Here is a 22,782-nt window from a genome sequence, read left to right on the forward strand (position 1 = left end):
TACAACTTAAACAAATAAACGTACTACTCCCTCTGTCACAACCATTTCTTTATAATTTTCTTTTTTGGATGCCTTATCAAATTCTTTACATTTCAAAACTTACTACAAATAGTAAATGGGTCTCACCACTTTCCCATTTTTCCCTTCTTTTCACACTACTTTTACTTTACTATATCACTTTTATATATTAAAAATCAGTGGGTTATACCACTTCACCAACTTTCCTTTCTCATTTTCACTACTTGACCTTCGTGCCCAAATCAAACGTAAAGAATTGGTTGGGACGGAGGGAGTAACTACTTACGGATATAAAAAATGCATATTTTTTATTTTGCAAAATGTATGTAATTATTAATTTTAAAAATTTATGTAGTTTATTAAAATTTATAATTTATTTACTGTATTTAATTACTATTTGAATATATTAATTTTGCTTCATAATTTTAACACACCACTAATTAAATTTATTTAAGAAGGATCATATATGTTGGCATATTGGCAAAGCAGAGACATCTCTCCCTCTGCCATGGCAACTCGCGGCCATTGTATAACCCAACAATAACATCTTCCTTCCATGTCATCACTAATTAATTACTCCTTTTCCTTTTTCTTTTTATAACACGCAGTACCCTCATTCTTTCAATTTCAACCGTTTTTTTCATCGGATCCCCAATGGCTTTCAGGCGCCTTCTCACCCAGGTCAGTACAACTACACTTTTTTTTTAGTTATGACTTTGTTTTCATTCTTGTTTAATGAGCTTGTTTTGAAGTAATTTTTATATTTTTTTTGTTACATATTAGGGTTTGTATTCTGGGTATTATATTAAGATAAATGTTGGGCTTTTCGCATATAGTATTCAAACATATTTCTTAAAAAATGTAACTTATCACTTTAAGTGAAAAATTCAGGCATTTGAATAATTTTACATAAAAGTTAGTTATAAGCTGTTTAAGTGCTTGGTAAATCATTACTTATAAATTATAATTATTTTAAAAGAAAGTTAGAATCGAATATAATAATTGAATACATGAATAAAAAATTCAAAAAGACAAAATTTAAAACATAAATATTGAAATGCAAATTACTAAAAATAAAAAGATAAAGTTATAAAAAAATATAATACTTAAAATTAAGTTATTTAATATCATCCCTTAGTTACAAGTTACTTGGGGGCTAATTCTACACAACTCATGAGTTAATTACTGGTGAAATGAGTCTTATGATAAAGCTAAAACGGGAAAGTAGGGGATGCCCAACTTTCATCATTTTAACATATGTGATGTATATATGATCGTTTTTAAATTTACCCAAACAGTCTCTATGAAACACAAATGGGCTTTGAGCCCAATAACGGTCATTTTCTCTACTGCCAAACAGGCACATAGTGTTCTTGGGTTTCATGTGAAGCAGAACAGAAAGCTCCCTTGTTATTATTCAACCGTATTAATCGAGAACCATATTATACATACTAATCGAAAATAATTCTAAAGCAAAACTTATTAAGTCCATTAATACAATGCACACTGAGTTTCAAACTTTTACTTTGATCCATAAGCTCTAAGAGAAACTCCAATGGGGTGTTGAAAAGAGTGTAAATTGTCACATAACCTGATGTGCCAACCAAAGATGCATTACATCCCCACTATAGACGTATACTATACCTTTGTATCTAATTAATTAAACATGTATGAATATATCGGAAACTTTGAGTGCCAATCATTGGAGCAAATTTTGGTAAGAAAGATGCCAAATTTCTATTGAAAAAAGAGAAAATTATAAATAGATTACTAATATTTTTAGAAACTAATTATTTTTGACATACAGATTTCAGTTCAGCAAATGTGTCATTGTATTATTATCAATCTAAGAAAGTGAAATATGCTAAAGATTCCACAAAATGTAATGCTTTACAGCAGATTTGAAATTTGGATTTATGACGAGACTTTTTGAGATCAAAAGATGACGCGATTCTTAATGGAAAATCTAAAAAACGGAGGTCCATTAGAACTGGTGGATCAAAATAAGAGTTTGATAATGGTTGATTCTTAACAAGTGCACCACGTTAGTGTGCATTGTATTGATGGGCTTATTATGTTTTTTTCTAGAATTTTTTTCAGTTAGTATAGAATACTATAAATTTGACATATGGTCTTTTGCTTGTCTTCTGTGGTGACTGATGAGCAATACTGCATATTTTATTAGCATTCGCAGCTTCCTCAGTCGTCACAATGCGTTTTAAATTTAAGTTCACTGTCTTCCCGATCGCAGAGGAAGCATAATGAGATTAGTCCACTTCATGTTTCAGTTCTGTATACAAGGGTTCGAGCATTAAATTATTTAAGTGAAAGTGATCTCTTTTGCAACTGTTTTTTCGGGTGTATATTCAGTAAACTCAGACTCTCGTATGTCTTTAAAATTACTTATAAGCAACAACAGAAAGATTACTTAATAAGGCTACCAGGAAAATCTTGTGCTCTAGTCCATATCCTCACTACGTAATTCCACATTTTAAAGTATAGACCAATGCTCATTATGCTCAAATCTTGTGATTCGCTTGTGAACCATCAATTTTGTTATTATGACTTATGAGCCTTTTTTCTATCTTCCCATATTCTAGACTTAAGAGGAATGTAGCATAGTTATTAAGTCACATTTTTTATGTACAAAAAAACAGTGATCTTTGGGACTTTGGCCAACTTTTTTTTTCACGTTTCTGCTGCCATTTTATTCTTTCTTTTTTTGAACAGTTTGCAAAAAAACATCAAGAGATCAATCACTTAAACAGGTCGTATCTCACATCAAGGGCATTTGAAGGTGGCAGAGGTATTACCTTCTCTATTCCAATGCAGTTTCTTGTCTTTTTTTGGCGCAAGCACTAGTAGTTTTTTATAGTTCCCCAACTTGGCTTTGATAGGTCGGTTTATAGTTACCCAACTGACTAATTATTTAATATAATTCAACACATCATTCTATGTTTTATAAAGATAGGAAAAGTTGTCTCACAAGTCAAAATTTAATGCAGAAGAGGGGAAGAGCATATATAGTGATAGTTATGTGTTTTATTCCTTGTAAATACCTTTTTATTTCTCCAGTTTGATTTAATAGACTACTAACATTTATCTCATATGTAGTTGCATGTTTTGTTTTATAAAATGACAACACTTGTAACTTTAAAAGTCCATTAACTCATATACATGCACATAAAGATGTCATGTTTATAGTACTTTAGGGACTTTCTTCACATAAAGATGTCATGTTTATTTATCTCTGAGTTTTTGGTTTGCAGGTAACTTATTAAAAATCTAAAGATTTTTTTGCCAAGTATTCTAAAGATTTATTTCATATGTTACCTTTGTATCGTTGTTCGTTGATATTTTGGCTTAGAAAAATTTTATCAAAGAGAAAACCAAGTCGTATGATATTTACTCCCAGAATACTGAATAATAGATTAATTACCAGCTCTTTCGGCTGTTATGAAGAAGTTAGAATCGGACTTTCCTTACTTAAGTGAAAGCGCAAGTTTGCTCCTAACTGGTTACTGAGATGTATAATTTACTTCAGATTTTAGATAGTATTAACTGGTACAGTTATTCCATGGCACTAATTGATAAAGCATTTTATAAGCATTTTAGTGCAGTATATTGAGTTTATTGACTTCTCTTCTTGTGTAGTGAGTAGTCTGCCTAGTGGTACTCATCGTTTTCAGTCGAGTTACATTGGACGTTTAGCTCGGAGAGTCCGTGATACAGATGAATCTGGTGATGCTGCTTATCTTAGAGAGCTTTCACGACGAAATGATCCACACGAAGTGATAAGATTGTTTGAAAGTCAACCTTCGTTGCATACTAGCCAATCAGCACTTGCTGAATATGTCAAGGCATTAGTTAGAGTTGATAGGTTGGATGAGAGCGAGTTGCTTAAGATGTTACAGAGAGGTGGGTTTCCTATTTAAATTTACTATTGTGTTTAAACGATTTTTATAGTATCGAACATGATCATATCATAACATTAATTTGTTGGCTAACCTATCCAAGTAGTGACTTCTTGGAAAACTGTTGTGTAGAAATATTACTCTTTTAGTCTCAACTGTCCTCTATTACATTTGCATATTATTGTCCTCAACTTTGCATTTAATGTTTGTGGTTTAAAATTATGATTATGTTACAGATTCTATGTCATTCAGAAGATAGAATCAGAAATGGTAATTATCAATGGATTAGTCTTCACTGCAAAAGAACCTTACAGTTACAATTTTTCAACAAATAGAGAATGTAAATAGCTTTGTCAACATATCTATTAACATGTGTTCAACATATTTCAATGAATATGGACATATGGTTCTGAGCCATTCCATTTCAAAATGAGACACGGGGACACCAAAAACACCTCTATTTGCGCTGATGATATCGTTTGGTTACTACAGTACCATCTGCAAAATGAGATGCATATATATATATATATAATATGCAGTTGTGTATACTTATTAGTAAGATGAAGTATGAACTGCAATGATCTAGTCCTTGTAGAAGAAGTAGCAACAAATTTCCTATTGTTTCCATTGGCTTGTCACATGTTATACTCATTGACAAGTCTACATAATTCTACACAGGAGCTTCAGGTTCTAGTATGTTGCGGGAAGAAAGTATTGGCAGCCTTGCAGCGTTCGGAAATGTGGGTAAAAGGACAAAAGACAGTGTTCTAGGAACATCCTCTGCTCCTATACACACGGTGGCTACTGAGGGAGGAAGCTTTAAACAACAAGTGTGGCGTACTGTTCGAACATTAGGCTTGGCCTTTATCATCATTTCAGGTGTCGGGGCACTTATTGAGGATAGAGGAATAACTAAAGGTGCTACTTATCCCTAATTGATTGGCACCATACAAAACGTAGAATATTTCTTTAATTCATTTAGTATTACCTTTTTTTAATCTACACTGCAGGGCTTGGTCTCCAAGAGGAGGTGCAACCCATCATGCAATCTAAAACAAAATTCGATGATGTAAAGGGTGTTGATGAAGCAAAAGCAGAGCTAGAAGAGATTGTTCACTATCTTCGGGACCCTAAGGTAATTACACCATCTTGACAACATTTTGAAGAATTTTATTGTACCACTGCCTCTTTGTTTGAAATTAAAGATATTGATCCAAACGGTCATTAGTATCTCGTCATGTGTATTCTTTAGCTTCTTGTTTGTTACAGCGCTTCACTCGTCTAGGCGGGAAGCTACCAAAAGGAGTTCTGCTTGTTGGTCCTCCTGGAACCGGAAAAACTATGTTGGCGAGGGCTATAGCCGGAGAAGCTGGGGTTCCTTTTTTCTCATGTAGCGGCAGTGAGTTTGAAGAGATGTTTGTTGGTGTTGGAGCTCGACGAGTGAGAGATCTGTTTTCAGCTGCAAAGAAGTGTTCCCCTTGCATAATTTTCATTGATGAGATAGATGCAATAGGGGGTAGTCGCAACCCAAAAGACCAGCAGTACATGAAAATGACTTTGAACCAATTGCTAGTTGAACTGGATGGCTTTAAACAAAACCAAGGGATTATAGTAGTTGCTGCTACTAACTTTCCCGAATCATTAGATAAGGCCCTGGTGAGACCTGGAAGATTTGATCGTCACATTGTTGTTCCGAATCCAGATGTTGAAGGCCGGAGGCAGATAATGGAATCTCACATGTCTAAGGTAAAATTGCTGCTGAGTTAGAAATCTTTTGGTAGTTGGTGAATATGCCCACAATTAGAACTTGTTAAAAGCATGGAAAGGTTGAGTCAACCATACTTAATATCATCGTTTTCAATTATCTTAGAAATAGGATACCAGAACCCAATGTCTTTTGAAGCGACTTATCTTGCATCAGCATAATTAAAGAATTTAAATGAGTGCAATGGACATGTTAGAACAAGTGAAAACAAACTTGTGAAGGATGATTTATTTGTGCGAGAAGAAGTGTTCCGATTTTTCATTGTTTAGGTTCATCACATGCTAACAGAATATATTATAACACTCTAGGCATTGTCGATGTGCTCTCTAGTATGCCATTTTTGACTAAGAGTCTATATTTTACATTTCCTCTACACATTATTAGTTGGGATCATTATAAATTGCAAGCGGCCATTTAACAATATGTGAGGGATTTTCTAGCAATTCACACCCATTTTATCGAAAAAAATTACAGTGTCGTAATATTTATTTGACCTCATCTCAGAGTATAGTTTATTGTTATCTTGAGAATTTTCAAAAATCTTCTAGAATAATCAACATCTCGTAAAAATTTTTTTAAAAATTCTTCCAAAAGCTGGGGGTCTTCATGAAAACTGCCTTTATCCTAGGAGTAGGTTTTGGGTCTTCATACAGCGTACCCTATCCTGACCTTACTTCCAACTTCATCTGGTTTGGTTTGTAATATTTGTTAACATTTTGATATATATTATATAATATATATCATGGTTATATGGTGTCTCAGGCCCTCGGTTAATGACACCCTGTGGCTTTTCCCTGTCAGCGTTTTGTTTGCTTGGTTTAAATTGAAATTATTCAAGTATGTGAAGAAGCCATAGGCAGGCGATTATTTCTAAAAAAAAATAACTTGGAAGTACAGTTAACTCCAATTATAACGTTTTCCAAAATCATTTGACAGGTTCTAAAGGGCGATGATGTTGATCTGATGATAACTGCCAGAGGAACCCCGGGATTCTCAGGTGCAGATCTCGCAAATTTGGTTAATGTTGCAGCTCTCAAGGCTGCAATGGATGGTTCCAAAGCAGTGAGCATGGCAGATCTAGAATATGCCAAGGACAAGATTTTAATGGGAAGTGAACGCAAGTCAGCTGTTATATCAGATGAATCAAGAAAGCTAACAGCTTTCCATGAGGGTGGCCATGCATTGGTAGCGATCCATACTGATGGGGCTCTTCCAGTACACAAGGCAACTATCGTTCCTCGAGGTATGTCTCTTGGTATGGTCTCTCAATTGCCAGATAAGGACGAAACTAGTATATCTCGTAAGCAGATGTTGGCTCGGCTTAATGTTTGCATGGGCGGCCGAGTTGCAGAAGAGCTCATTTTTGGTGAAAATGAAGTTACATCAGGTGCATCTTCTGACCTCAAGCAAGCAACTAATCTTGCCAGAGCAATGGTTACAAAATTTGGAATGAGCAAACAAGTAGGGGTTGTTACCCACAATTATGATGACAATGGAAAAAACATGAGCACAGAGACCAGATCCCTTATTGAGGAAGAAGTCCGAGAATTGTTGGAGAGTGCATACAATAATGCGAAGTACATCCTCACCACCCATGAGAAGGAGCTCCACGTACTTGCTAATGCATTACTCGAGCGCGAGACGCTTAGTGGAAGTCAGATTAAGGCCCTTCTTGCTCAGTTCAGCTCTGAGAAGCAGCAACAGCAGGTGGTTGTACCCCAGAGCAATTCGAAGCCCACCTCTGTTCCCCCTCCAGGGCCCACTGCCGCAGATTCTGCAGCATCCGTAGCTACTGCAGCTGCAACTGCTGCAGCCGATGCAGCCAAAGGAAGAGGAGCTGCTCCTGTTAGATCTTAGCATAGGATAGCGGAATGGCTTTGGTGCATATAAATAATAGCAATCAATTTGGTTATTTAAAGATTTAATTTGTGACATCACTTAGGTCCTCGTTACACCATGTGAGCGTGGAGGTGAAGAAAAAGCTGTAGTAGAGGTATAGCAAGATTCTATTGGTATTATAAGTTTCCAGCTTTTCAGCTTCCAGTGGATTTAATTAGGCTACAACACTAAAAATAATCTAGTCTGCAGTAGTTTCCTTATGTGTAGTTTTCTTCTGGCTGTGTAGTTTTAGACATGCAGAGGTTGGGATTGTAATGCTTTGATTAGTAAAATTATTTCTAGCTCCAGTTAAATCGGTTGTAGAAATCATTCATATATGTTACAATAAAAGCCGGAATATTTAAGATTTTGGTTCCATACTGGCAGAGTCTTAACCCTTCCTCCTACAGTGCAAGATTTTGGTGAGGTGAGTTCCATGGTGGCTGTGGGATCTAGAATTTGTATCCCGGGAAGTCCAAAAAAGTAACTTGGATTCCCCAGAACCAAGCTCGTGTTGTTTTTCAGATTTGACCGATCCCATATGAAAAAGAGGTAATCCTCTGATCACAGGATCAGTTGCAATTAGGTGGTGGTGTCTCAATTTGATGGCAAGATGGGGATGCTATTTGTTTAGAAATTATGATGATTTTTCTGGCTTTCGTTAGGGTTTTCGATCCTACCACTTAATATAAAATCAACACCTGGTGGACTCATTATCTCTACCTAGTTCCTCCAGTATCAAAATATTACAATAGAGTGATTGAATTCTTCTTCAAGAATGGGAGTGTAAGTGGAGGCTTCTATTTTGATTAATGGGATTGAGGAAGTAATTATTTATTAATGAATAGATTAAATTAGGAAAAGACAATAAAACAAATAGGGAGACCCATGGGGTTTAATGTCAAAAACGGCGAATGGTAACAGAACAACTCAATCATCCCATCACAATGGTGTGCCTTTCAAATGGGATAGTTTTACGTGAAAAAAATACTATTAATAAATAGTGTGATCAACTTTTTAAGTATGAGTCTAAATTAAAAAGTTAGTTTAAGACGAAGAACTGGGGAAAACTATAATATATTTTAAGCCTACAAACATATAGTCAGAATGAAAATAGGGTTTCAATTATGTAACTTAAAATTCACATTTTCGTAACTTTACCCCTTTCAAGCAAAAAAACAAATATTAACGTAGTCATTTTCAGAGGCTAATTTTGAAAATTTATGTTAAAAAATAAAAAATTAAATGATTCGTATTTTAAATAAAAATTACAAGTAAAATATGAATACACCGAAAGCAATGTTGTAAAAATTATCGATCAACTCTTAAAATAATATTCAATTGGGATTTGCTTTTTAAAATTCAAACTAATTATTATAAATTTTTAATTAATAAAAATAATTATAAAAGACTTTTTAAAGAAACAAAAAAAAAATATTCAACTGATATTTTCTCAAAATAAAAACTAGAAAACTGAAAAATATTGCTTTCTTTTTTTTGTCGGTGAAATATAAAATCTCGAATATAGATAGTACCGATATACAAAAATAAAGAAAGGAGTTTTTTTCGTACAATAAAATTTATCATGTAACCGAAGGTCATACATGATGGTCCCGAAAGTTTATACACTAACGCCTTAAGGTCCGAAGAGAGAACACCCAACTAAATAAAAGAAAAATATAATCACTTATTTGAAGTATATGCTCGAAAAGACTACTTGTAGATGAATCCAAATCTTCGACTTTCGAATCTAGTCCAGCAAGCATCATGTTCAAAGACCACACCCGAATAATATCACAAAAGAATTTAGTCACTTAAATATTTTTGGTAGCGAAAAAAATATTGCTTTTTTATTTATGATTTGAACCCATGTTCTAAAAATCCCTGACTAATCTCCGATTACCGTATTTTAGAATCATGATTAGAACATCTCCAACACGCTCTTTATTTAAAATTGAAAAACTAGAATAAAAATGTACCTATTTCATTCTTAATTATTATTTTATTATATATTTTTAAGCACTTTCCACCTGTTTTTTTTTAATTTCATATCTATACTATACTATAATAACCGGAATGAGCTATAATTTGTAGTTTGGTTAACCCTCATTTTGGTTATCCATTTCCATCACGACCGTCGGATATTCTTCATCAAATAATCAAAGCTGTTAGATTCAAATACTAAAAAAATACACTCCACAAGTTTTCAGGTTCGAATCCCGTCAACAACAAACATTTATATTAATATTTATAAAGATACATATAAGTTATCAGGTTCAAATCTTACCAACAACAAATATTTATTACAATATTATTTGTGAATAAGATCTCATCAATCATATACTAATTATACTATTTGAACCTAACTTGAAATTATGCACAATGAAATTATAATTCTATAATCATTATTTAGTATTTATTATTTATATAGAATTTTAATTAAAATTATAAAAAATACAAATAAAAATATATAAATATTAATCAAGACCCGTGCATTGCACGGGTTACAAAAGAAAATGCAAAGTACATATCTATATTATTATACTATAATAACCGGAATGGGGTATAATTTATAGTTTGGTTAACCCCTCATTTTGGTTATCCCTTTTCATCTTAACCGTCGGATCTTCTTGATCAAATAATCAGAGCCGTTAGATCCAAATACTAAAAAAATACTTTACAAAAGTTCTCGGTTAAATATTTATATTATTATTTATAAAGATATATATAAGTTCTCGGGTTCGAATCTCGTTAACAACAAACATTTATATTATTATTTATAAAAATACATATAAGTTTTCAGATTCGAATCTCACTAACAACAAATATTAACATAGATCACATCAATTATATACTATTTATACTATTTGAACTTAACTTCAAATTATACATAATAAAAATATAATTATATAATTATTATTTAGTATTTAATTATTTATAATAAATTTTAATAAATTTACATAAAATATAAATAAAAATATATAAATATTAACCCGTGCTTCGCAATTTTAATAATAAAAATAGATCAATGATTCAATTTAAAGAGCGTTGTCCTATTAATGTTGGGGTGAATCCTCAAATCAACCCTCCCGACTTTTGAACTTTGTCTTGATGGCTTTAGCAGACCATGGTAATCTTGTTCTCCCCGCTTTAACAACGAATTTTAGCGATTTGTGGAATTTTGAGATGTTGATTTTGTTTATTTTAATTGATTTTTGTTTTTGATTCAACTTTTTAAAAATTATTTCTTAAGTTATTTGAATGTTTTTAATCGAGCTGTGTAGCTGACCCTTGTTTTGCTTTCAGTTCAACTGCAGAGAATTATAATCGAAAACAGCCATGGCCAGAAGCTTGTTGGCATACTTCACCAAACAGCCTCTAAGGAGCTTGTCATAATCTGCCATGGATTTAAGTCCTCAAAGGTTGTTAATATATGCCTATGAAGCTTAAATTATTAAATTTTTTAATTTCTTTAGAGGGGATGTTGCATTGTTCAGTGTGCGTTATTAGTTAGTTCTGTGCGATGAACTCGTACCCTATACACAATTACGTTAAATTCACCGGAGTCTTTGAATGCAAGCCGTGACAAGTTGTTATGCATCATTAATCTACTATCTGCTAATGAATTTCAGAGGTTCTTAGCAACATTTTTAAGCCATACATACCTGTATGCATTCACATCGTGACCAAGCTAATCAATAGTCTACACCGTAGATATCCATATGCCTGTTATTGAGTTTTGTAATTTTACGTGCTAATTAAGTATCCAATTCCTCCCTTTTACAGTAGAATATGTGTTCCTATATACAGCTTCAAGTTTTATTCTTCCGTGCTACTATATGCCAGTGTATAATGTTGAATTATAGTAAAAACAAGAAAATTCACTCTTTTAAACAAACAGTCATTTTCCCTTATTGTTTCCATAACTTAATGATAGGAGAGAATTCCTATGGCGAACCTTGCTGCTGCTTTCGCAAATAAAGGAATTAGTGCCTTTCGCTTTGATTTTACGGGTAATGGGTAAGTTTTTTAAAATTGAACACCTCGAAGTAAGAGAATCCCAATTTAGTCATTGATATTTCAAACTTATTCGAATATCCATATAGCTATCTAGCCACTTAGTTTTGGTATTAATTAGCTTGGCATTCAAGTTCAATATGTTAGTAGTGATCTTTGAATTCTCTTGGTAGCAGGGGTACACTTGGAATTTCCTTTGTGTACTATTCTGTTAGCACTCCTTAATTATTTGCTTTAGCTTGTTTGTCTTGAAATTAAGTGGTTTTGCTCTTCATAAGAAAAAAATAAGTACAATGAAGTTGTTAATGTAAATACACTTCGTCACTGTTAGAATGTGAGATGTTGTAGTATATGTATAGGTGTTGGGATACATGCATTAAAGAACATGGATGCCTTAGAGCAGGCACAAATCAAAAACACATTATACACCAAATTAATTTCTCTAAAAGTTTTTCTACCTACCTCTCTTGCACTCTAGAATCTGGGCTAATCAGTTGCTATTGAAGATATAAAGATTCAGAATCAATGTAATATGAGCTAGAACGCCAGAAAAGAAGTTTGAAGCTCGAAAAAAATAACCGCTGACCTGAAAATTAATTTTGCCAAAACAGTCCAATCTGATCTGTGATTTGACCACAATTTAGTGCTAAGCAAACAGACGTTAGCCAACCTTAAGATCCCTATATGTATATATTTATTATTCATTTTTCGATAAAGTTCCTTGTGAAAGTATTGCATGTCACTAAATTTTTGTCTTTTGTAATTTTAATCACAAACAGGTCATTAAATTTTGATTGACATAAGTTTACCTCGTAGAGATACAGATATTATTTGTCTGAGCTTATAGCGTTCTATGTAATTGAATCCAACTTTACCTTTTTTTAGGGAAAGTGAAGGTTCTTTTCAGTATGGTAACTATCGTAGAGAAGCTGATGAGTTGCGTAATGTAGTCGAGTTCTTTCATGCCGAGAAGCGTCTCGTTACTGCAGTTATAGGGCATAGTAAAGGTCTCTTTTTCTGTACTCTTAACCTAGAACAAAAGTTTACTGTATTGCTTCTTTTTTTTTTATCTTTTTTTCATATACCTGAAAACTAGTGGCAGACTGGCAGAACTATATACTATCATTTTATCTAGGTGGGTAAGTAATATCAAGCACATATACATATATATCTATATATGTATATGTATATGTGGTAGATGCACAGAATTACAGATCTCCCTTCTTCTTTTTTTCCTTTTGTAGTAACAATATATTAGTATTGTGTAATTTTTTTATAAAAACAAAGTGTATCATCTAATATTAAATGCAAATTCAGAGAGTTTACTGTATTTTCTCTGAGGAGCTTGTGGCTGGTGGGTTCAGTTTTTTACTTGAAGATTACAAATTTTGCTTGCCTATATAACAGGAACAAGAGTTTATGTGGCAATCTACTATCTGATGATATACACATTGGCTACAAATTGGACTTAATGTGAATATGATTCAAGACCTTCTGTGGTGTTAAGATAGTTCTCATAATCGTTTTGTCATTTCCTCATTTAGAGCTCAGTTCGTCCAAGGTGTCTTGACTTCTTCCAAATGTAAGATAAGACATTTTTTAATTCCTTTTATAGTCATGCTCGTGCAAAGCACCTTATTACACTTGGTGCCAGGTAACAGAGTGCTTTTGCACTGGTAGGTAGTCTAAATAATTGTTTTTGTCAATCACGGGTATGGAACCCTTTACCTCAAACTCTTCGCACTTGATTTACAACTCTCTACACCTACTGGACCAACTACTTGGGGTTTTGATTCCATTTAACTTGGCAATATGAATAAATTTTATAGCAACTCTTGCACAACATATAATTGTAACTATACTTAAAAAAGATTTTATATGATGATTGATAGCTATGCGGATAATATATCTTAGATCTCTCTGAATCTTTGATTGAACGTATATGGGTTTATGGTATATTTGCAGGAGGAAATGTAGTGCTGCTGTATGCTTCGAAGTACAGTGATGTTAGTACAGTTGTCAATATTTCTGGCCGTTTTAATCTAGAGAGAGGCATTGAATGGCGTTTGGGTAAAGACTTCTTAAAAAGAATCAAGCAAAGTGGTTTTATTGATGTTAAAGACAGAAGAGGTGAGCTTAATATTGATTTTTAGACTTTTATTTGCGATTACATCCAATCCTTTTGTATTTTCAAAATATGGACTTTCCTATGCTTAATTTGCAAAAATAAAATAACAAGAAATTGGTTACTTATTCTACTCCTGTTAAAAGTTGTTCCTTTGCATCTCTAGTCTAAGAACCCTATGCATTTCCTATTTCTAGCACCTCTTTCATCAAGAAAACATGAGTGATGTAGGATTTTCTGCCGATGGTAATTAACTGGGGTCCTTCAATAAGTTTCCTGAATTAATTTAGCCTTCGACTGACGTCAATATATTCATAAAAATAAATAATGATATTTATTAGTAGAGAAACAATAAAGCGTCCAATATAAACAGACTTATGGTCTGCTTTTGATAAATGTCCTAGTAGACACTGTTCTTTTTTCTGTAAGTCTGCCGGAATGTAAGTTGTAGGTCTTTGACTGTTCAGTTTTACTTTGGTTTCTTCTTAATAATTAGTAATTCCCTCCTGTACGGTTAGTGAAAACAACAGTAAGTCCATCCCGTATATGTCATTTTACTTGAGGAGAGCATATCAAAATATACAATTTAGTGATTGTTAGTGATAAAGCCCTTATTAGATTCTAAACTTTATCTCGAACTGAATATGTTTCATAGGCAAGATAGAGTATCGAGTGAGTGAAGCAAGTTTGATGGATCGTCTAACAATTGATATGCGTGCAGTGTCCCAAGAAATCCAAGAAAACTGCAGGTGAAGAAATTTAACTCATTACATCATGTTATATTCAGACTGTGATCTTGTTTTCTTATGTCATTGACATGTATTAAAGTCGGAGTCGCTGCTGTCTTCAATCTTCATCAAACACTGATAATGAATACTGTACCTATTTGTATATGGGCCTGTAATATCTTATTCATTGTGCTATTTCCCTTCTTAAATTTTGTAGGGTCCTGACTGTTCATGGTTCCAAAGATAAAGTAATACCTGTGAAAGATGCCATGGAATTTGGCAAGTACATTGCAAACCACAGATTGTTCGTTATAGAAGAAGCAGACCATGAATACACTTCACATCAAGATGAATTAGCTTCAGTGGTTCTCGATTTCGTGACCAAGTCTTCTAAAGATGAGTCTTTGTCTGAGCAGCTGTCCTGCCGAAAAACAGAAAGCGTTGTCCGCTCTCGCATTTGATACAAGAAAAGATCATATGAGAACACAATTTATGTTACAAAATTAAATACTTGGGAGGTACTTTGGAGAGCTTTGTATCTTTGAACGTGTATGGGACAGGCTCAGTAAAAGAGGCTTTATAAAATATAAAAGCATGATAAACAGCAATCCTGAGTGCATGCTCAAAGTTGTACCCACTATTTGGTTAAATTAATTTAAGTTAATAAAAAGGACCTTTATTAACACGAGACCTTTTGCCTGAAAAGTACTCATTTAAGTTAACAGCTTGTAAATATAAAATATTTATCTTTTGTTGTCTCGTGTTATAGGTTTTATTCTTGTGTGTTCTGAGATTTGGTTAGAACATAACATTTGTATGACATACGATCCTAATTAATTGTAGTTAACATTAAGAACACGATATCTTTTGCATTGGAAAATTATCATTTTGGGTTTTGTGCTTAATTACCATCATATAACTTTATCCTGACAAAAATATAATATGATTTCTTATGAAATAATGGGAGAAATATTGCTGCTAATCTTTTACTATACAAGAAGAAAATTATGGGTACAGTTACATAAATAAGATTATCCTAATTTTCACCTTTTTATCCAAAAAATTCATTCAGGAACAAGTTTAAAAACGAAAGCTTTAATGTTTTATTCTCTTTTCTTTTATATAAAAATCTGAAGTTTATATATATCTACCGATGTTCTAAAAGACGGAAATCAAAAATCATATTTAATCTGAAAGACAAGAATCATAATTAATTAGTAGACACGGCTTATTATAATTAATCGGATAATTACTGATTAATCGAAAATTAATCTGTTATATTTTAAAAAATATAATAATAATAATTAATTTATTAATATTAATATGTTAATTTAAAAAAATATCAAAATTTTAAAAATTAAATCAATAAAATACCTTATAACGACTAATCGGGTAAGGGTGAAAAATCAAAATACCCACTTGAGAAAAAAATGTCCAAAATACCAACTGACGGTAATGTGCGCCCAAAATAGCCGTTGAATACGCATGTGATAGATGCGTACCCACCATTTCAAATTTTTACAATTAATATGTGTATTCACCTTTTGTATTTTAGTGAATACGCATGTTGAACATGCATATTCTTTATAAATCAAAAAGTGAATATGTATGTGACACATGCGAATTCTTTATTAAAATTTGAAAGGTTAATTACGTATCCTAAAATGAATATTTCATGGGTATTTTAGGCGGTCCGTGCGCATCTAAGCATTTTGGACGATTGAAGGTGAAAAATAGTATATTTTGGGCATTAATAGGTAAAATTGGTGATAAATTTTATTATTAATGCATTTATTAATACAACAGTCCACGTATGACAAAAAATACATTCTCACTCCCCTCCAAAATGCCCCGTAAATTCTCACTCTTCGATTCCTCCTCCTCCGTCGCCGTCGTAGCAATCGCCGATTACCTCCCGATCTCCGGCGACTCATCAAAACCCAAAAAACCCATCTCTCTATCTCTCCTCCACCGCCACCCCACAATTCTCCTCATAATTCTCCCCACTCTCAGCTTCCTCTTCTGTCTCTCCGGCCTCATTTTCGTCATCTACGCCTTTGTCAGACCCATCCCCACTTTCAGATGTGGGCGCGTGGAAGACACGCTCCGGCCATATTATTCACTCCCTAATGCTCAACGAGTGTCGGGGACTAATGGGGTGGTGAGAAATAAGATAAAGTTTGTTGGGTTGGTGGGTGTTCAAACCGGGTTCGGGTCGGGTGATCGGAGACGGGCTTTGAGAAGTACTTGGTTTCCTTCTCATCCTCATGATCTTCTTAGGTACTTTCCCTGCTTTTCAGTTCTCTTTGCATTTTTTATTTATTAATTTTTTAGCCCTTTTTGTGTTTTTTTTAATAATTATGCAGTTTAGTATACTTACTGATATTTCAGTGCTTGTATTTAGTGTGGCATTGTTGTAAACTGTAGAGGACCCTGTGAGATCATATATATTTGTAAGATAGATGAAGAAAGAGTAATCTTTTTGAGAGATTTTTTTAATTGATTCTCCAAAGTCAGCAGCTGATGATGTAGTCTTGAGTGGCTAGTGCTTGCTACCCCCTAGTTCAACTACTCGTGGAGAGTGTTTAGGCCACTATAAATTTAGTAAGGAGAGAATGACTAGTGAATCTTTTCACATTTTGATGAGGGAATTGTGATTTGCAGCTAATTCTGTTGTTGCTGTATGTGATTGGTCGATAGAGAAGCTATGCTACTCAGGGAACCAAGCTCACACCTTTTTGAGACGGATAACTGTTTTTTACATATCCACTTGCTTAAATTCGTTATAAATTTCTTTTTTACCAATATTCTATTAATAGAATACAATAATCTGTCTATTAATTGCATATATCGTAAAATTTATAAATTTTTTGGTTGTATATGAATTTGAAGTTTGCTTCTATGTATATTTTTGATGGTTCTTTTAGCAAACATTTTTAAAATTTAAATATGCAGTAGAGCATATTCATACAGTATTTCTTGTCTGCTTTAGTTCTGTCAGCCACTGTGCAAGTTATAAGTCCGTCAATCGTCATTACACCTGCTCTGGAACTTTACCAGGGGAATAAATATATGCTTCTTTCCTATCTCATGATGAAAAATTCTACCATGACTATTAATATAAATCTGAGGTTTTAAGGCTTATTTGTGAACACAATAAACATTAGCATACTCCACATTACAATTTTGTTCTCACCGTATGTAGGTTGGAGCAAGCTACAGGGTTAGCTTTTAGGTTTGTTATTGGTCGAACTAAAGATGCAACAAAAATGGCAGAGCTTGAGAAAGAGATCGAGAAGTACAATGACTTTCTGATTTTAGATATTGAGGAAGAATATAAAAAGCTTAAATATAAAACGTAAGTATATAGATCTTAGATCTTTGAATACATAGTATTATATAATCCAATTGGAACTTATAGGTACATGTTCCGAACATCATAGATTGGCCTATTTTAAAGCAGCTTTTCAACTATTCGAAGCAGATTATTATGTTAAGGCTGATGATGACATTTATCTGCGTCCAGGTATTTTACCATAATCACAAGTTTCGAACCAGTAGTGTAATACTTATAGTTATTAAGTTATACTTATGTGTAAAATTATGTCAGACAGGCTTGCAACTCTTCTAGCCAAGGAAAGAACTCATGCACTGACTTACATTGGATGCATGAAGAAAGGACATGTAATTACAAATCCAAAAATAAAGTGGTAAATTTAATACAACTCTATGTCTGATTTATCCCTTGTGCACTTTGTCATCCAAAACAAGGCTATAATTATTTCTTTATAACAACTACTTCATTGCAAAACATTTCAGGTATGAGAAATCAGCGAACGTGATAGGCAGCGAATACTTCTTGCATGCTTATGGACCTATTTATGTTCTTTCCGCAGGGGTTGTGGCATCACTGGCAGTTGCAAGGAACAACAGGTATGGCGTGTAGGCCATATGGTTTTATAACCGGGGATGTCATGATATTTCCGTTGATATACCTTCCAACTTACTACCCTTTTTTCCTTTTATTGAATATTAGGAGAAACACTTTTATCTTTGAGACCACAAGGTTCTGTAGACATAAGCTAGCCTAAAACCGTGCCCCCCCCCAAATCCCATTCTTGTTATTTTTATCATTTACTGATTTCTAGCATAATCATATTTAGCTTCTTAAAATAATAATTACATTCTAATCAAATGGTTAGTCTTCTGGTTTCTTGATATCAAGTTTATTTTTTCAATTCAAAACTTTCAGTTTAAGGATGTTTAACAATGAGGATGTCAGTATTGGCTCATGGATGCTTGCGATGAATGTCCAACATGAATTTAACAGAGCAATTTGTGATCCGCAATGCACCTCTACCTCCATTGCAGTCTGGGACATACCAAAATGTTCAGGTACCAACAGTTTACCAAAATATCAGCAAAATCGCGTGGGGAATTATACTTCTCTATTTGATATACATATGGAACATGGAGGTTACGCATTGGGCATGGTTTTGAGAAATTATTGATTTTTGATATGTTTAAAACCATATGGATTTCTCTTTGTTTCTTTCGAGAAGAATTGTACAACTTCTGCACATAATAAAATTTTAAGACAGCAGACTTCTATATAAATAACCAGAGTTTGTATGATTAGAATAAAAATAGCAAAAAGTAAACTAGGTCTGGGGAATTATTGATAGAAAGATATACTTTTACCCAAGTGAAGTTTATATTCTTTTAAGGTGGATAGGATGCCTAAATGGACTTTCCAGAGCCACATATGAGTGAAAGTTTATTTCTTTCGAAAAACAGAGAAGGTGAGACAGATTAAAGCTTCAGAGCTTTATTACTCGAATTCCAATTTAGGAATAGATTGAAGTGACTAATGTCCGATAAATGGATTTGTATTGCCTATTTTGAGATGAGAATAGCTGACTGTTAAGTAGGATGCACAGCACGACAGTTTCAATGGTTGAGTGTACTGGTATGGCAAAATCACCCTGACCTAAAAAGGGTTTCATAAGTATGCACCAGGCCTTTTAACTGCAGCAACCAAAAGGCATCCCTGATAGAGATAATGAGAGAGAAGATGTTTCGTGATACAAATGTGAGGATCCTAATAGAGGTACAATGCGAGGATCAATGCTATTTGTGATACGACTAGAATTGTATGGTAGAAATGGATTTCATTTTTTCGATGTCAAAAAACGTGTACCTTATAAATCAAATAAATCCTAAGCTATCTAAAGAAAGTAATCCAGTCTAATAAGCTCAGTTTACCCTCTCACCCATGTCGAACTGAAGGCTCTCATGACATAACTCCCATTATAAAAACCTACTGCTCATGGTTTGTTTCCCAACAATGATACAGCTTTCACACTATAAGAGTAACTAAGAGGATTAAACTTCATCGGTAGTGTTTGATGTTTAATTGCAAAGCTAATTATTTTGTCATCATGCATATATATGCGTGTGTGTGTGTGTGATACTATTATCGAGGAATTTGTAGGGCTATGCAATCCAGCAACCAGAATGAAGCAGCTACACAATATCAGCATGTGTTCTCAAAGTCCAACGCTGCCACCTGATCGTAGTTAGTAAATGACTGGTCCGAGTGTGCTTATCACTGATAAATTCCGACGTGGTTCCTATTCAAGAGATATGATATCTTTAAAGCCAGGCGCGGTAGAGATGCGATCTTCAATTTAGTGATTCGGAGAAAAGAGTCCTATGTTATTTTTATTGGAAAGAAGGTACCTATTCTTCCCTATCCGGCATGATGTATTTCTACTGTATAACATATAGTAGTTGGGTAATTATATTTTGTCCTAGCCCCTTCAACCTTAGTGGCATTGTAGAATATGCAGGATCATCATCAATGTAGCATATAAGCTTAGTGAAAATTCGAATGCATATAAGGAAATCTATTTAGTGGTTTGAAATGTATCAACTGTTATATTGCAAAATAATATCGAAATTATTATTTGTTATATTAAAAATTCTGTCTTGACCATTGGGAGTCTCTATTTTGTTAAGTTGTTGAGGAAGTGTTTGATGAGTAAGAAGAATTGCAGTTCCTCAATTATTCTGATTTTTTTTTAATTTTTGAAAGAAACCAATGCCGGTATTATCTTTGTAGGGTTTTAGTTTCCTTGTCAATTTGCTACCCATAAATGATAGAACTAGGAAGATATAAAATGGTCCACGTAAGTCATGTTTCTCACTTCTGTAGAATGAAACAATTTCAATGATATTGCAAATAAATAAAAGAAAGATCATTTTTAGAAAATAAAAAATTTAATTGTCAAGCATTTCCTGTATGCAATATGTGTTTATGAAATCTTGTTTATTCACATGACTTGTACTAGTGAGTAGATAATCTTTTTCTTCTTCTTGGTGAAAAGCGAGCAGATAATTGAAAGACATAATATTTTAGCTTTCAGCCAGTACCTCGGAGAAACGGTAATGCTAATATTTTGAAAAAGAGTCACACTTTAGTTATACCAGAACAGCAGCAATAACAAATCTTCCCTACCTTAGTACTTACCTAGTTATCATTTTCGTGAGCATTCCACTTTGTTTGGATCCTAAAATTGAAACTAGGCTCTCAGTATACTTGAAAACCTGTTGCCAATGTTCTGAGGCTGGGATCTTAAAAACCTCTTTCTTTTCGAAGTTATATGAGAACCAAGTACTATCGCGACATCCTAGTAGGAGATCACCATTGGTGGAGTAGCAATGGACAAACTTTACTGGTAGATCTACACTAATGTTAAGTATCCGAGTCCAAGATGCCTCAACTCCTCCACCGCCAATGCCACAAACGTATTCAACGTTATCCAAAGTCCACAAACTAATCTTACCCGTGAATCCTTTCTCGGAGAGAATCACAACAATCGAATTATTTAAGCTGGTGACATTAGTAAGTATAAGATGTAGCTGCACCGGCCCCTTGATAGCACAACATGACAGCTTATTTAAATCAAAACCACAATGTCGGACGCTCCCCTGTACTGATTAATCCAACACAAAAAGCCGTTGACACAAACATTAGAATTAGCAATGAAAAGATTAATGGCATTCTGCTTAACCTGCCAAATATTCTTAGTTGTAGAATAGACTGCAGTAACATTTGGAGGGCCTATACACAACAAAACTTTAAAGTCATTGTCAATAGGATCAAAGCCAAATCCATCGCTCAAAACTTCCCATCTGTCGAAGTCATGTTGGGGAGTAAGTTTGGATTGCTTAGTTGCCGAATTCCAAAGGTAGAGACTAGTAGGGTTTGCACCAAACTCAAAATCAATCCTATTAAACCGGCAAGTTCAATAGTGCATACAGAAACACAAACAATTCCTTTATCAGAACCTACAATCTTACAACACGGAGCAAAGGGGAACTTGCATTCTGATTCTGGAAAAGGAAAATCGAGATCAGCTATTAGTTGACGAGAACCGAAGTTGAGGAGTGAAATTGATGGAGGGGAGGTGTTATATTCGTAGAATTGTTTGTCGTGAAGAATGATAATTTTATCATCATCAGCTCTTGAAGTTGAACTTGTGCTGTTAAGGTGAGCATTGATGAAAACAGGGTCGGAGATTAAGCAATACCATGGCTTCGACACAGCTTTGAATCTTAGTAAAGACTTCACTGGAAGGACAACACTCTGACGAACTCGTCGCCATTTGTATTGTTACATCAGGGCTTTAGCTTCAGCGTTCTGTGCAGGGATTGTTGTTTGTATATCACATCACGGCAGGGTTACAATAAAACCTTCTTATATATTACTACTTGGGTAAATAATTCAACATGTTAATCCAAATTCAAATATTGTATGGATTGATATATAAATTCAAATTTAAAATTTGATATTTAAACCCAAGTTTTTCCAGTTTTGAATTGGGTCAAATTAATATTTTTTTTGCCGGAAAGGGTCAAATTGATATTAATTTTTTTAGATACTCAAATATTGTATGCATTGATATATAAGTTAAAGACGACTATTACATCCCATAAAAAATATTTAATAATGTTTATACAATATGAAAAATAAATTGATTAGAAAAATAAGTAGTACCTATATGTAATATTCTGCAGGTTGGAATATTAAATATAAGGTAAAATTTATTATTATAAATAAAATAACACTTCACATAGCAATACAAATGAAAATTATTGTAAAGTAAAAAAATTTCTAAATACATGTGTGTAATGTTAAAATGTGAGATTGAGAATAACTTTTCTAATTTATAAAAAATGTAGACTATTTTCAATGAAATAATGAAATAACAATATACAGATCTATGTTTGTATCTAATATGTAATTTTAGAATTATTTACAAATTATATTAT

At 33.4% G+C, this 22,782-nt stretch overlaps 4 protein-coding genes across 6 annotated transcripts; 3 read left to right on the forward strand and 1 right to left on the reverse strand.

The window, feature by feature from the left end:
* Positions 1–490: 490 nt before the first annotated feature.
* LOC141668519 (ATP-dependent zinc metalloprotease FTSH 4, mitochondrial-like) lies at positions 491–7,883 on the forward strand. Its single transcript, XM_074475414.1, has 7 exons — positions 491–699; positions 2,749–2,824; positions 3,673–3,936; positions 4,611–4,850; positions 4,943–5,067; positions 5,202–5,678; positions 6,634–7,883. Exons 1-7 carry the CDS (start codon positions 673–675, stop codon positions 7,552–7,554), a joined length of 2,130 nt encoding a protein of 709 aa, XP_074331515.1. The 5' UTR covers positions 491–672; the 3' UTR covers positions 7,555–7,883.
* A 2,707-nt stretch (positions 7,884–10,590) lies between these two features.
* Positions 10,591–15,303, forward strand: LOC141668433 (uncharacterized). 2 transcript variants are annotated; one of them, XM_074475321.1, is made up of 7 exons: positions 10,591–10,705; positions 10,882–10,997; positions 11,513–11,595; positions 12,478–12,599; positions 13,558–13,722; positions 14,373–14,466; positions 14,663–15,303. In XM_074475321.1, exons 1-7 carry the CDS (start codon positions 10,687–10,689, stop codon positions 14,904–14,906), a joined length of 843 nt encoding a protein of 280 aa, XP_074331422.1. In that variant the 5' UTR covers positions 10,591–10,686; the 3' UTR covers positions 14,907–15,303. The 2 variants fall into 2 exon arrangements, with proteins under 2 accessions (XP_074331422.1, XP_074331423.1); XM_074475322.1 differs by lacking the exon at positions 14,373–14,466 and having other exon boundaries at positions 14,663–14,804.
* A 941-nt stretch (positions 15,304–16,244) lies between these two features.
* On the forward strand, positions 16,245–20,443 carry LOC141667948 (putative beta-1,3-galactosyltransferase 12). Of its 2 annotated transcripts, XM_074474605.1 has the most exons (7): positions 16,245–16,725; positions 17,651–17,803; positions 17,889–17,971; positions 18,056–18,155; positions 18,265–18,378; positions 18,698–18,840; positions 19,940–20,443. In XM_074474605.1, the coding sequence occupies exons 1-7, from the start codon at positions 16,259–16,261 to the stop codon at positions 20,026–20,028; spliced, it is 1,149 nt and encodes a 382-aa protein (XP_074330706.1). In that variant the 5' UTR covers positions 16,245–16,258; the 3' UTR covers positions 20,029–20,443. The 2 variants fall into 2 exon arrangements, with proteins under 2 accessions (XP_074330706.1, XP_074330705.1); XM_074474604.1 differs by having other exon boundaries at positions 18,698–20,443.
* Positions 20,444–20,973: 530 nt separating this feature from the next.
* On the reverse strand, positions 20,974–22,115 carry LOC141665150 (uncharacterized). The gene is made up of 4 exons (XM_074471132.1): positions 22,041–22,115; positions 21,803–21,843; positions 21,480–21,738; positions 20,974–21,381 (listed from the first exon to the last, which is right to left on the reverse strand). The coding sequence occupies exons 1-4, from the start codon at positions 22,113–22,115 to the stop codon at positions 20,974–20,976; spliced, it is 783 nt and encodes a 260-aa protein (XP_074327233.1).
* Between the last annotated feature and the right edge of the window lie 667 nt (positions 22,116–22,782).

Source organism: Apium graveolens, chromosome 6, assembly GCF_009905375.1.
Source record: "Apium graveolens cultivar Ventura chromosome 6, ASM990537v1, whole genome shotgun sequence".
In the NCBI taxonomy this organism is placed as follows: domain Eukaryota; kingdom Viridiplantae; phylum Streptophyta; class Magnoliopsida; order Apiales; family Apiaceae; genus Apium; species Apium graveolens.